At 48.4% G+C, this 15513-nt stretch overlaps 1 protein-coding gene across 1 annotated transcript; it reads right to left on the bottom strand.

Moving 5' to 3' along the window:
• Nucleotides 1–9608: 9608 nt before the first annotated feature.
• On the bottom strand, nt 9609–12781 carry LOC136493652 (polygalacturonase QRT3-like). Its single transcript, XM_066489755.1, has 3 exons — nt 12265–12781; nt 11003–11239; nt 9609–10870 (listed from the first exon to the last, which is right to left on the bottom strand). The coding sequence occupies exons 1-3, from the start codon at nt 12535–12537 to the stop codon at nt 9875–9877; spliced, it is 1506 nt and encodes a 501-aa protein (XP_066345852.1). The 5' UTR covers nt 12538–12781; the 3' UTR covers nt 9609–9874.
• Between the last annotated feature and the right edge of the window lie 2732 nt (nt 12782–15513).

Raw genomic sequence — 15513 nt, 5'->3', positions numbered from 1 at the left:
TGGGTAATTGTGGACCGTCTTACTAAGACCGCTCATTTCTTGCCTGTCAAAACAGAATATCGACCACCTCAATATGCCAAGAAGTATATCACAGAAATTGTGAGGTTGCATGGTATACCAAAGACCATAGTTTCTGATAGAGACTCACAGTTCATGGCTCATTTTTGGGAACATTTACACAAAGGCTTAGGAACTAGTTTGATTCGTAGTACCGCTTATCATCCTCAGACAGATGGTCAGACTGAACAAGTGAATGCTGTTTTATTGTCTTCTAAGGGATCATGGGAGTCATGGTTACCATTAGCTGAGTTTTCTTATAATAATAGTTATCAAGAAAGCATCAAGATGGCTCCATTCGAAGCTTTGTATGGCAGAAAATGTAGAACACCATTGAATTGGGTCGAGCTTGGGGATAGAAGGTATTATGGCATTGACTTTGTAGAAGAAGCCGAGAAAAAAGTTCATATTATTCAGCAGAATATGAAAGCGGTCCAATCATGTCAGAAAAGCTATGCAGACAGAAGGAGACCCCTTGTGTTCGAAGTTGGTGACTATGTTTATCTGAAGGTCACGCCAATGAAGAAGAAAAGGTTCGGAGTCCGAAGAAAGCTTGCCGCGAGATTCGTAGGACCATACAAGATTCTGGAATGAAGAGGTCCGGTAGCCTACAAGTTAGAGTTACCTAAGACAATGAGTATCGTTTTCCTAGTTTTCCATGTATCACATCTCAAGAAATGTTTGCGTGTTCCGGAGGAAAGAATAGAACCGTTAGGCCGAAAGGCCATGGGCTGACGCCCTGTCGGGCTATCTCCCCCTTCCCTTCGCTCGGGCCACGCAGGCCAAATGTGGCAGTGGGCCGAGTGCTTCCAGCAGGCTGGCCCAGTAGCGATAGGATGAATTGTTTTCAATTTTTCTTTATTATTTGAAAATAAAAATGGTTTGGAAAATGTTTGGGTACTCAAATTTGCTCCAAAACTATTGAAATAAATTTTTCTAAGTTCCTTATCATCAGATCTACTTGGGAAAATTATTACATGTCATTTTTTATACTTTTCTGTAGAATTTTATTTAATCATGTATATTGCTGATAACTTGAAAAATATGTAGAAAAATCTATAGACTTCAGAAAAATATGATTCTAAGTTTGTTAATCTTCTTATGTAATGTACTTCCTAGGAAAAATATGTTTCATGCATGTGCTGTGGGAAAATTTTGAGGTGTAGTTCAAGTACCTTTAATGGCTGATTTTTGTTAATTTAGCTAGAGAGCAAACTTTGTATAAAACATGCATGTGATAATTTTTGTACAGTCATTGTATGCTATGAAGAACCTAGGAAAAATACTAACTCTGCTATTTGACACTTTTCACAGTTCAAAGTATTTTTATGTTCATAATCATGCCATAGCTTGTTATTTTTGTGTAGGCTAATCCACTCATTCAAATACCATGAAAATCTAATAGTAGACTACTTAGGGTAGTACTTTGCTGTAGTAATTTTCTAAGATTTTTCTAAGCAAAAAAATAGATATTGCTATTCAAACCTATTATTAATTAGGTTTTAATTAAGTGTTGCTTTTTGTGGGATTAAGAAATTAGTAAAGCTTTGGTGTATCTTTGAAGCATTTAATAAAATGTGTTGAATTAACATATTAGTAGTAGAAGAGAATGCAGTAGATGACATGTGCTTATAGTATATTTTCTTGGATGATGTTGACTACCTTGCATTCAAACATATCCATTGTATTCATCTCATCCGATGCACCGATTGCCTAAGCATTACGCACATTGCATCATACAGGATCGCAAACCGAGAACCCAGTCGTCATACTCGAGGAGCCCGAGGAGCAGTTCGAGGTGCAGCCGCAGGAAGTGCCCGAAGCCGACGAGGAGGACGTTGAGGAACTTCCGGAGTGCCCCGATCACCGTCCAAGCTCCTTCGAGAGAGGCAAGCCCCGGAGCATTTTCTCCTAGTTTGCAATTATTTAATTAAATGCTTTACTTTAATTGATGCATTACGTTCAGGAGTTGTTTGCAGTCATTGCTGCATTATACCTTATCTACCTTTGTTATACTATATCCTTGTTACCCGGGTATCCGCAGTCGAGTTAATACTTAGCTGGCTTAGACCGGTAGAAGTCGGGTGATTTCCTGTCACCTACGAGCTATAGTTGGTTACCTGGATCTGCTTGGATGACTATGAAGTCATGGTATAACTAAGTGTTAAATGAAGTTGAGACCGGATGGAGACTTGCAGAGTTTTGGACTGTAGTGTTTCCGTCTGTGTCGATTAAGGACCGACCGTTGTTGGGCCTCGAGTCATGTTGAACGCATGCCTTACATTTAACTGGCCGGATAAAGTACCTTCCGACCACGAAGCTGGGAGATTATTCGGGCCGAGTAGATTGCCCGCAGCGCACTGTGCCGGAGCAGGTGTGGTAGGACACGGGGGCGAGATGATAAGACCAAAGTGCAGTCGATCGGCCCCTGGGTACATGTGGTTCCTGGCAAACTTGAGATTCCTGGATAGTTGACTCGGTGATCAATATCTCACTTTAGCGAGTGAGTGAGGTTTATGTAAGGAATAAATCACCAGCTGGTTAGGAATCGATTCGAATCGCCATCGCTCCTGGATAGTGAGCACTTAACTTGAGTTACTTCATTGTAGTAAATGTTTATGGAACACTTGGACAGTTATAATGAATATGACAGTATGGAAGTTGTTTAATGATAATTGGTTATCATTATCTGCTTAATCACATGTTTACTCTAGTATAGGTGCAAATCTAGTCGATAGGTTAATAACAATTAACTTGACAATAATGCTTTAAAAAGGGTCTTGAAATGCTAAAAATGCTTCTTTTTTGCAAATAAGTCAGCTACCCTACTATAAAGCCCTTCATAATCCTTGGTGTCACTTATTTTCGGTTATGTCGGGTAAGTCTAGCTGAGTACCTTCTCGTACTCAGGGTTTTATTTTCACTTGTTGTAGATGGGCAGATGTATTATGGCTACTGTATCAACTGTCTTTATCCTGCGTTGGGTGATGCTTAGGACCATGGGCATGATCATTCCTTACGTCTCATCTGATGCTTTTGTTGGAGATGATCATTCACTGGCACTGTATTTAAACTCCGTGTGAGTGTGTGTGGTTTGAACAAATGACTTCCGCTACTTTTATTCGAACTTGTTTTGTAATAACTATGTTGAAACTCTGATGTATCTGAGATTGCAAACTTTTATGTAATATGTGATGGTGACCACTAAACTTATTACGATCTTGGCTAGAATGGAAGTTGGTTTGAAATCCTTTGTGATTTCATGGACTACCGGGTTATACGGGTTTAAGTTTGCTAAATCGTCTGCTCTGGCGGATGATTTTCTTACTTAATTTCGTATAATTGATCGGTTCTGTTACACAAGCTACACAATCCTGTCAAACTAGTAAGACTCATAGGATAAAGATATATATATATATATATATATATATATATATATATATATATATATATATATATATATATATATATGCAAGTGGGTTTCATTCAACTCCTTAAAACTTAATGCACAAATATAATTTAAAGTGCAGAAAAATAGGGGTTATGCACCAGGGCTTGCCTGGGTAAAATATAACCAAAAGTTAGTATCCCATCTTTGTGTCCTGATCCCTGGCACCATCTTTTCTGATACTCTAGATGACTCCATGATCCATCATTGTCCCTATTATGGTATGCAATGCGATGCAGAGATGATGCAACAGTTAATTAACAAGGCAACAACAACTCTTAAAACAGAGTACGTGCTATGAACTAACAAGCTAGCTCTAATGACTAACGCACTAATCTACGCATCAACATCGTCAAGAAATGTGTCATTTCCCAACAAGTGTTTTAGTTATACAATTTCAAGGTGTTTCTTTATTCCATTCTATCGATTTAATCTTTATTCGAAATAGGGCAACATTATCTACTCTAGTAAACTAATTATTATTGTGCTACAAAAATTACAGTGAGCAACTAATAATATTAGTAATTTACTATAAAATTGTTAGAGCCAACACTGTCACCATTTTCTCACAAAAATTCCCACAAGTTCCCATTTTAACAATATCAAACATTTAAAATAATTAGAGCAACCCTGGAAAAATTTTAAAACTAGATGAACCAACGACGCTAATAGACAGATCATGATTTTAGGAGCCTACACAATTTTATTTTGAATTTACAAATTTACCTTATAAACTAAATTAGAAATTGCTCTAGAAATCGAAAAGGGCCGGTGGCAACAACCTCGGCCCAACGCGAAACACACGTACGTGGCCCAGTGGAGGCCGGCGGCCCACGCGGACGCGTGACCTAGGCGGGGGCAAGGCGCGCGCGCGGCCACAGGTCGTGGCCCACGGCGCGGTGACACAAGGTCGGCCTAAGCGGGCGTGGGTGGCCTAAGCGCAGCGGCGACAAGGTGGCCCAACTAGGAAAGCCCTGGGCGCGCTGTCCATTTTGCAAAAAGGACCCTAGGTTTTTAACTAATAAACCTACGATCTAGCTCACTATTCAAATAAGTCATTTATTCTTCACCTAGCACCCTATATTTTCCTATCTTCACCGTTCCCTAGTCCCCAAGCCTCACCAGAGCAGAGTAGCGCAGCAGGTCTTGGTCTGCCGACACTGGTTTTGGCCAGGAGGGCTCGCCGACGGCACAGGGCGAGCGACAAGGCGCGCGGGCCCCCGTGCGGAGACAACGTGGCCATGGAGAGCGACCCGAGGGGGCTAGGGCACCCGACGGTGGGTAGGGCACTACTGCCCACGTGTAGACATGGATGGCGGCAATGGTGTAGCGTTTCGGTGAGATGGCTATGGCATAGGTTACACAAGGAGTCAAGGAAGGACCAGTGGCTCACCACGAACACCGCTGCAGAGTTGGTTAGGGCAGGAATGGCTTGAGATGGACTGGCCACATGCGAGGCGGATAGGCGAGTCCATGACGGCGGTGGAGATGATGTTCCCGGTGAACCATTGGAGGTCCGGCGAACCTGCTTCATATGCGACACCGATATGTCAAAGAGAAGCTAAACTGAGGTCACGGAAAGGAGAAAGTGCTCGAGGAGGGTGCAACCACGACAGAGCTTAGATCAGTGGACACAGTGGCCGGCGGCGAGGAGATTGGTTTGGGCGAGCTCACTGGTGGATGATTTACCCCGCGACCAAGTGTAGTGGCAAGCTATGCACCTTGGGCACCAGTGAGTGCAAGGAATTGGAGGGAGGCACTTCGTGCACGATGAATTTAGGAGGAGAGGGAGGGCGGCCATGGTGACTGGCGATGACAAAAATGACTTAATGGCCCTGAGCAGGGCGGCGCGAGCTTGGCGAGCCTCAAGAAGGCAGAGGGCAGGGCAGGCAGCAGCATGTGTGGCCACGGCTAGAAGGACGAGAGCGAGGCCAACAAGGACCGAGCAGGACGTGGGCTATCGGGCATGGCGCACGTAGGGGCAGGGCCAGCGAGGGTAGTGGCCATGTGCCAGCATAGGAGCACACTATGCAACAATTTCGGTCAAGGTTCGGGTCCCGCGTACTAATGATGCATGCATATTTGCGCTATGCCCTGGTGGCTTTGGCAGAGGCAGGCAGAGACAAGCAGAGGCAGTACGCGGCAGCAGTAGCTCGGGTAGGTGAAATGAACGGCCGAGAGCGGGCAGGGCGACGTAGTTAAGGTGAGCGGCTGAGATCGCGTCGCTACAGGCGCCAGTTCACGAACAGAGCGCCAACGACATGTCCTTAACGCGTTCTAGCGAAGTTCGGTCAATTTTTGCATGAGCATCGTAACTCAAACGTAACCACAATCTGCACCATGTCCTAGTATACACCTAACTACAACCGATCGTGCGAAAACATAGATGTAGTGCTTAACCATTTTTATTAGAAATCGAATGCCAAAAGGGCATTGTCTACTATCGTTTCATATTTAAAAGAATTCAAGGTTTTAGTTAGAACTAATCTTCCTAAGCACTTTTGGTTGAATTTTTAAATGGTCAATAATTTACCAAATTTTACCAAATACCATTTCACGGCATAGCACACACTTTATACCAAACAATAGAACCAAAACATCATGGCATTATTTAACTATTTTGCATTTTAAAAATCACCAAAAAGTGTACTTTCAACACAACTTCACATTTTTGCCGATTCAACGAAAAGAACTAATTTTAATCCTGATTTAATTTTTGAGCTGGCAAAAACCCTAGTCAACAACATTTGTTTTCCATACCCAAGTTGCGTTTTCATCTACTCGACTTGTACTTCAATTTTTATTAAAACCCCCAAACACACGTTCTATATTATTATTGCTTTATAAAAATCACTTTTTAAGTCAACTATTAACTTATCCATATAACTAGGGATTAGTTTTTTTTCATTATCGCATTTGATTAAACTAACTCACTATACTTATAGATCTATTTCTCATACCGTAATCTCTGTGCTAAGCGAGCTCGTAACACCAGAGGTGTTACAGTACTCATGTTGACTTATACAATCTCTATGTTGTTTCCACACACATAGGTCATAAGTCAACATGAGTACTTATGACCTATGTGTGGAAACAACATATACAAGTTAAAAACATGAGTGCACACACAACCTCTGTTGTTGTTTATCACCAGATCACCTAACTAAAAGCATTGTTAAGATTATCTCTAACTAAAGATAAATCTATGACATGTGATGATAGTTATGCAGACGTCAAAGCCTTTTAATTATGGTCAAACTCAAATTTTGGTGAAAAGATAAATTAAATTAAATAATTATTAAATATAATTTAATGTCAAATAAATGAAAACAATTCAAATTACCAAACACATGATGCAGAAACCTTAACTCCAACTAAAAATAAAATAAAAATAAAGGAGAAAAATAAAGGCCACATAAAATGATAATGTATTTAAAAGCTTTAAACATATGCTATTATTAAATATAACTCTATATATTTGCTTGTGCACAAAAGTCAACCTTGTGACCATTAAATCCTAATTAAGTTATTAAACATCTTTCATTGAAGTTTCATGTGAAAATGGTATAAAGGAAATGACTAAAAGTTATGAATACTCCATTGGCCATTAATTGCCTATTAGCCTTTTGGAGAGCCAATTAAATGATAAAATTATTAAACACCTTAAAATTGGTCAATATAAAAAGTGTAGTACAAGTCATGTACTATAATATAACGCAGTTTACACAGAAGTCGCAAAAAAAACACAGTTTACACAGAGCTAATCATTGGTCATTAATTGCCTATTTGCCGAGACCCATGGCCCAAGGAGTTGGCGATCCCAACATGTATCCCTCTGTTCTCTTCCCCGTATTTTTGTCTGTTTTCTTTACTCTCCACTCCCACATTACACTGTGCTGGCTAAGAAAATCCGGAGAAAAATCGAACTCCAAGCATAGTTGGAGTTGTTGGACTGTTGGAGGGGTAAAAAAAAAAGAGGAAAAAACTTTTTGGCCCTTTATTATTGCAGGTAATAACAGACCAGCTCCAGCGATTTCAGTTCAGTTTGCAGAAATGGCCCAGCCCACTACCTCAACCTTATGATCTAGCGAAACGAAGGGCCGAACATTCCTGTTGGGCCGTCACCTTGATGACCCAGTCTCGCAGAGTCGCAGTGCAGGCGTTCCCTTCTCGCGCCGCCGCCCGTGGCCCGTCCGTGACGTGAGCTCGTGGCCCGTCACTGTTCGCCGGCCCTCCTACTCGCTCGCACGCAGGCGGCAGGCGGCAGGCGGCAGGCAGCAGCACGCCAACAGCTCCCAATTTTTTTCTTCTTCTTCTGGTTTTCCTATAGATCGGCAGACAGGGACAAAACTAGACTTGGGAGCATCTCGCAACGAACACCGTCGTCGATGGTTCCCCTCCGGGCTCCGGTGCTTCCGGGAAGTGTGGAACCGCCTCTGCCTCAACACACCGTACACACTGGGAGTACGAGTATATAAACCAACTCATTGTACTCAAGAGATTCAGAGCAGAGCATGGTCATGGTTGTGAACTGTAATGGTTGAAAGCCAAAGCGTACTGTATTGCTAGTCCGACGACAAAATCACTCCAGATTTCTGTCCTTCTCCCAGTCCCATCTCGAGAGCAAACAAGCATCCAGATCCGACGACAAAGTCATCACAACAACAAAAAGACGCTCCCACTCAGAGCGCACGGCCCCGGGGGCCATATTCGAACGTCCGCCGCCGCCTCCGCTCGCTTCTTTCTTCTTCGCCGCCGCTGATCCCCCCTCCTCGGTTCCTCCTAGTCCCGCCGACCGAGGTTCTCCCCTCCGCGGCCCCGGCAGCTGACTGTCTTCGTTCTCTGCTGGTGAATAAAACCTAGCTTGGTTGGTTCTCTCTATTTTTTATGAGGATGGGTGCGGGCGACCGGTCCCAGATCTTCGGATTCGTCTCGTGCAGTATATATATAGAAGATCCTAAGTTCCTAACCCAAGCTCCCCCGTATCCGATTCCCTCTCTCGGCCGTTTTACGCTCGCTCAGCTTTGGCTTCCGTGGTCGCTCTCTTCTTCCCCAGCCACTCCACCTCCATCTTCCCCATTCACTCCACCTCCATCCTCCCTGTCTGGCGCTCCCTCCGCTCGGCGTCCTCGTGGCGGCGGCACTCGGCCGGGGCGCATCTGCACGCGCCGTGGGTGCCCTCCCGTCTCCTCCTGCCCTACAGCGACACGGTGAGCTCGCTGCGGCAGCACGGCACATGGTGGAAAGCGGCGACGTGGCGGCACGGCGGTGCGACGGCCTCGGGCGTGAGGTGCGATTGCGGGCCGGCACGGGCACACGCAGGCTGCCTACCTAGCAGCACGGCACGGCTAATAGCCTATAGTGTCGTGCCTGGGCCGGGATGCTGGCACGGTGGCACTACTCGGCGAGGTGGGGCGGGACGGCAGCGTAGCAGCGCGCGCGACGGCCTCGGGCGCGAGGTGCGATTGCGGGCAGGCACGGGCACACGCAGGCTGCCTGCCTAGCAGCATAGCACGGCACGGCTAATAGCCTATAGTACCGTGCTTGGGCCGGGATGCCGGCACGGTGGCACTACGCGGCACGGCACGGCAGCGCCGCTGTGCCCCGTCGTGCCGTGCCATTGCTGTGTCGTGTCTGGGCGGCCCGTTTGGCCACGTATAGTCACGCATAGCTAATGGGCCATAGCGTCGTGTCTAGGCTGAGAAGGTGGCACGGGCGTGCCAACATGGCAATTGCATGGCACGAATAGGTCATTGTGTTGAGTAGCGTTGTACATAATAGTACTAGGGTCTTGCCAGCGCGGATCGTCCATTTGGCCATCTATACCAGTCCCACGCTGCCACTCCCTTGACAAAAAGCAGGTGAACTATGTGGTTTAGGAACTTTCAGAGCTTGGTCCCGGGCCACGTTTCTGAATTGGAATGGAGAAAATGATTGAAGCTTGCATGATTTGAGGGCCATTTTCTGGTACATCTGAGAATAACTGGTGACCAGAAAACAGACTGGCCAGGTTTGGATCATGTCATTGTCATGTCACCTAAGATCTGCTACTGCAAGTGAAAGTGGTTCCCTGTTTCTTTTTTGTCACTTTTCAGAATTAATTGCATGTTTAAGTTGCTAACCAGCAAGCTTCATGCGCAGATTAATCGAGCTTCTGGGTCATTTCATTTCAGACAACAAAAAAATGATCCATTGTGGAGCATTTTTTCGATCAAACAATTGCCATCTTCCTGACGACATGAATGTGAATGGCTGAAATATGCAAGAAGAAACGAACGAATAACAACGCCTTGCTCGCAGCAAGCGGCACGAGCAGGCAGCAGCACGCACGCACGCTGGAGTGCCTCGACGCACCATCTCATTCTCATCTCAGTCGCTGTTCTGGTCCACCAGCACGTGAACCGTGGCCGACACGGCCTTGTCTGTGGCGACGACGACCTGGTTGCCGGACACGTTCCGGAGCGTTTGGCCCGGGAACTCATCGCCGGCGACGAGCGAGTACTGCACGTGGCCGATGCGGTCCGGGAACAGCAGCACCGGCGAGAAGTCGAGCGTCCAGGAGCTCCCGTTGCCCTCGGCCGACGCGCGCGCAGAGGTGGACTTGATGGTCATCCCCGTGGCGGAGTTCTGCTGCACGTACACCTGGTCCACGGTGGTAAACTTGCCGTCCAGCTGCACGATGTCGACGCCCTTGTCCCGGCCGCTGAAGATGTTGCCAACGACCTGGATGCCCCTGGCGACGCCGTTGACGGCCTTGAGCACGACGTTGGCGTCGCCGAGGAAGAAGGACCCGGACACGTGGAGCAGCACGGGGTCCTCGGCGACGATGCTGGTGTAGTCCATGTAGCAGTTGCTGATCCACGCCTGCGTGAGCCCGGGGATCTTGAGGTAGATGCCCGTGCCCCCGAATCCCGTGGCCTTGTTGTAGCAGTGCACGCCGGAGATGGAGTTGGCCGGCGCCGTGACCATGATCCCCGTGGCCGCGGAGAAGATGACGACGTCGGAGACGGAGTTGTCGTTGCCGTCGAGGTGGATGCCCGTGCCCGTGAAACCGCGCTCCCCGGGGTCGCCCCCGGCCGTCATGTGCTGGCCGAGGAAGGTGTTGCGAATGAACGTCTCGTGCCCGCCGCGCACCGCGATGCCGTCGGACGCGAAGTGCGCCACGTAGCAGTTGTCGATGGCGACGCGGAGCGAATCCACCACCGTCACGCCGCCGCCGCGGTAGCTGCAGTCCAGCATCAGGTCACGCAGCGTGGCGTACTCGTAGTCGTAGCTCCGCCCGCCGCCGCTCTTGGACGCCGACAGCTCGATCAGGTACCGGTCCGTCGGGAAGTCGTCGGACGCGCGCAGCGACCCGCTGTGGATCTGCGCCACGCGCCGGCGTAACAACGGTGGTACGTGTCAGCAGCGCAAGCGTGCAAGTAGCCAGCCAGCCAGCCAGCAACAGCAATCTTATATTTACAAACAGAAACGACGATCGGTACGTGTGGTTTTCACCTTGAAGTTGCCGCCGCCGGAGGCCGGCAGCGAGAGGGGCCCCTTGATGAGGTACGTGCCGCCGTCGAGGTGCACCTCGGCGCCGCCGAGGTCCGGGATGCCGCCGGTCATTGTGGCGTTGGTCGGCGGGCGGAACGCGTCCGCTATGGCCTTGTTGATCGCCGCCGTCGCGTCGGTCGCGCCGGTCGGGTCCGCGCCGTAGTCCGTCACGTGGTACACCCGCGCGCTCGCGGAAGCCTGCACGATCGCATCGCATCCATTCGGCGCCAGGTCAGACTGACGTGGCAGTACAGTTCCGAAGGGGTGATTTTTTTTTTTTTTTTTTTTTTTTTGTCGCTGAACTAAAGACTGCCGCACGGACGCGCCAATCGTGTGCGACAGTGCGCCAATCGTGTCGCTGAAATCTACCACCGCGCGGGGCAGGTAGCGGTGGTTGGCATGGCATTGCCGCTGCCGGAGACGGAAACAGAGCTGGGACGGGGAAAAGTTGCTTTGCCAGCGCTGGAGTGCGGAGTGTGAGCACGCCAAACATTTCCTGACGAAATCGCACGGGGAAACTGGGAGGCAATGCCGTAAGTTTGGTACTGCGAAGAAAATGCAGGCGGGGGTAGATTTCAGAGTTTCAGAAAGACGGCGTCATGCGCTTTGCTGCGGTCAAGAACCTGACGCACCTGCAATGCAAAATGGCGGACTCGCAGGAACGCAGCGGTGAAACGGCTCGCGTATGACTCCTGTGATCCTGTCCTATGGGTGGTGGTTGGCTTGGGTGACCGACGAGCCTGACGTTTCTCCAGGAAGGCTTCGGATGATTGGATCTGCTGAGCGTCGACAGTGACGGCCGGCGGAAATCGAGACGGTGGGGATTGGATCTGCAAAGCTCCATTTGGTTGATGGTAAAGGCCGTTACTTTTCTTGCAAAAATGCAAGAATTAATGTACTCCCAGTAAAAGCTTAGCTGCAAAGCAAGCCGACGCATCTGTCTCTGTCTGTCTTCTATCGTGCCCGTACACTCCAAATAAACATGATCAGAGATTCAGAGGGGACTGACTGACTGTACGAGACTACTACGAACTGCCCATTAAACAACTCATTACTGCAAGGGGAAAGGAGGGGACCGTATGATGAATTAAAAACAATAAATAATTAAAAAAAAGGAGGGTAGGAGCAAAGAGCAATGAACACCTGAACCGCACTCGAGCGAGAACGAACGAAGAACCGAAAGCTAAAGAAGAAAAAGCATGCGACAGGAAAGACATACATACCGTTGCCAAATCTCTTCTGGCCCCGAAGGAGGATCTGACGCTCTCCATCCTCCTGAGCGCGAGATCCCTGTACCACCGCTCGCCGCCGGCCGCCCTGGCCATGCCGGCACCGGCGGCGGAGGCGCCAAGGCCGACGGCGCCGCCGTGACCGTGAGGGTGAGGCCACGCGGTCGCACCGCCGGCCAATGCGAGGGCGAGAGCCCCCAGAAGTAGAAGCGGCAGCAGGCATCTCCCTCTCCGACCTGGTAGCGCAGGCTCCAGCGGCGGCTCCATGCTTCCCTTCGCCTCCCGGTTTCTTGAGCCTGGCCTCAGCTGCAGCTGCCGCTCTCTCTGCTACTAGTGTTGCCGCATCAATGGCGTAGGACCAGGCCTCAACGCTCGCCTCCCTTTCCTCTTTCTCTCTGTCTCGCTCTGTGGCACGCACTACGCCCTTTCCTCTCTCTGCTGAAATGACAATGCTTATGAGAGCCACAGAGAGGTGTATGAGCAGGTAGAGGAAGAGATGTAGGAGTATGTGTGTGTGGTGGGGTCGCAGTTGCACCTGCACAGCACACATAGAGGATTTATAGGTGTGTGCCATCAGACGCCGACATCACCAGCTTTCCTCTTCGAGCTTTATTATATTACTATTTGTTAGTGTAAACAATCATCGGTGACGGGCGGTGGTTGGATTGGACCAGATTAGCTTTTTACCAACGGTAACTCTCGGCATGATGGCGTGGATAATAGACTAGTGCTGGTTTTGTTTTACTAATCGTCGAGGGGGCCGGGAGCACGCCGCGCGAATCTAGGTTCTAGAAGTGCAGTGCACCTGCTTGGTGTGCCCTGTTGAGGAAAGTCGGTTTGGTGTGAGGGGATTCCTTTTTCCTCTACCACTGCTTCCGTTCCGATCTGGTTGTTCGCCTGCCCTTGCTTTCTTTCACCCTCTTTTCACCCCTTACCTTTCCTTAACCTTCCTTACCTTTCTTTGGGTGCTCTCTGCACGCTCTCCTTTCCCTTTGTTCCATTCCTTTGTATTCTTCATTCTGGCGAGAGATGCTCTGAATTTCTTGGAAGCTACAATCATCAAATTCTGGTCTGAAGTATGGTTGAATACGCTGTTGCACACCTTGATTTGTTTAGAAAACATATGTTTAAAGATGAAAATAAAAGGGGCTTTGCTTTTTGCAATGGCACTTCGAGCCATTGAGTATTGCAACAGACAGTGAGATATTTACATGTATGGCCTCTAAAAATATGCGTCTTCCTTTCATGGCCTCTTTTTTTTTTAACTCACCTGTATGGCCTGAAAACAAAAATCTCTTTCGTCTATGGCCTTCTGTCCGATTCAGACCATTTATGATGTTAACAAAAATAAAATAAAATGCAGAGTTTACACTTGACCCCATACGTCGGGGGGCATAATACAAAAATGCAAAAAAAAGGAAAAGAAAAAAAATCCGGCCTTCTTCCCGACCTGGCTCGACCATGGCCATTGCAGGCTCGCGGCCACGTCCATGGCGGACGCGCGGGGCCGGTGGTGCGGGGCCCGTGTTCGGAGGCGGCCAGAGGTGCGGGGGCGCGCGCGGCGGCACCAGGAGTGGCTGGGCGGGCTCGCGGTGTCGCTGCGAATCCAACAGAGGAGACGAGAAGGCGAAAGGTGGCGTATACAGGGAGATCGGCGAGCTCGACCTGGGGTCCGTCAATGGCGGGGGCAGCGGTGGGTGGTGCCACTGGAGTGGGAGAGCGGCCATGGAAACGGGAGAGGTGACGGCGGGTTTGTACGTGGTCGTCATCTGCTTTTACAGGGCAGAGAGGAGGAGGAGCCGGACTGCGGAGCTCGGGCGGCCATTCATGGCGCCAGCGATTGCACAGGGAGAAAAGGAAGGGGAGAAGTAAGAAGTAAGGGCATTTTAGTCATTTCGCATAGAAAACAGTGGCCCACCTGACGGCACACGGAGGCCATGGAAGAAATTTTCGTTTTTGGCCTCAAAGTAAGTTAAAAAAAAAACTATGGATTGAAGACATATTTTTTCTGAGGCCATACAGATAAATATCTTAAAGATAAAACTCCATAACCTTGGATGTATCTTGAAAAAAAAAAGATGATATAGTGGGAACACTGGAGTGAGTGTGCTGCTCACTGCTCACTTTGCTATCATCTTTTCCCACTAACCTGAAGATGCTTTTTTCCCTACACTTGGAAGGTACGATTTGATCGTGTCTCCACAAAAGCATCATATTTCTGTTGAACCTAAAGTCGCAAAAGAAAATGAAGTCGGTTAAACAAAACAAGTCGGAAAAAGGAAAGGGAGAGTATCATATTTAGCACTAGTCTTGAGTAGATCATATATTTCTTTCTTTCTTTGTTTCTTTACTTTTCCCTGTAAATATTCAGGCTATGCTTCCTACTGAATGAAAAGGCAGCACACCCTGCCGCCAGTTATGTTAAATTAGCACTAATAAATATGGTTTAGATTACTACGCTCGTCGAGCCATCGCTTTGCGAACAAACGTCCCTGCAGATGATCGATCTACAAGCAGCCATGCCTGATTGATGAGTTTATGCAGACTTGCAGGCTACTCACTTATGTGCATGCGGTTGCCTCTGTAGGTAAGATGGGCGTAGAGGCAGGTCCGCAGGTGGACTGGATGCGGTGACATGAAAAATGATTGCTTGTTTAAATATACTCGAAATATAATATGGGCGGAGGATACAATAATCCCGTAATTATCGATGCTTTGACGTGTACACCTACAAAGGCACGGAGGTGTTTGATCGCCTGTAAAGACAGATGTCGCGGTCACCATGCAACGACCCCTACAAAGAATGCCGCTGTTCTCATGCAGCTGTGATGGCAAGTGGCAACTATTTTTTATACTATACACACCCTTTCGATCGATTGATTCGTTTGGGCCGGACCGACCACATCACTTGGCGGAACGAAGGCCAACGGACCTGAATTCTGGAACGAATCGCAAGAAAGGCAGACAATGCCTCTGCAGGAGAAGTTACCACTGCAGCGACAATGTACGTCAGTATAGCTGCATCCGGACCTCCGGAGCTGGCATGTGTGCGTTAGCTGTTTGATGAATTGTCCGCGGACGAAACGGGAGCGGATGGCCAACGGATCCGGCCGATCACGACGCCCCGAAAGCAACCGCCGGCGCCCCAGTTCGTCCAATGCGCGGGCTAGCTAAGCTGTGGCCATCTCCATCTGCGTGCGATGCCCACGAGTCCACGACGCACGGGGGGATTTTGTTTGCTCC

The sequence above is a fragment of the Miscanthus floridulus genome, chromosome 11 (assembly GCF_019320115.1).
Source record: "Miscanthus floridulus cultivar M001 chromosome 11, ASM1932011v1, whole genome shotgun sequence".
In the NCBI taxonomy this organism is placed as follows: domain Eukaryota; kingdom Viridiplantae; phylum Streptophyta; class Magnoliopsida; order Poales; family Poaceae; genus Miscanthus; species Miscanthus floridulus.
Note: the sequence above shows the minus strand (reverse complement) of the source record. Positions and strands in the feature narration are given on the sequence as shown.

Bases quoted from the DNA above. Each gene is read 5' to 3' on its own strand.
- LOC136493652 (XM_066489755.1), bottom strand. From the start codon at position 12,537: ATGGAGCCGCCGCTGGAGCCTGCGCTACCAGGTCGGAGAGGGAGATGC. The intron at 11,240-12,264 runs GTATGTATGTCT...GCGATCGTGCAG, and splicing joins CCAGAAGAGATTTGGCAACG to GCTTCCGCGAGCGCGCGGGT. The intron at 10,871-11,002 runs GTGAAAACCACA...CGCGTGGCGCAG, and splicing joins CCGGCGGCGGCAACTTCAAG to ATCCACAGCGGGTCGCTGCG.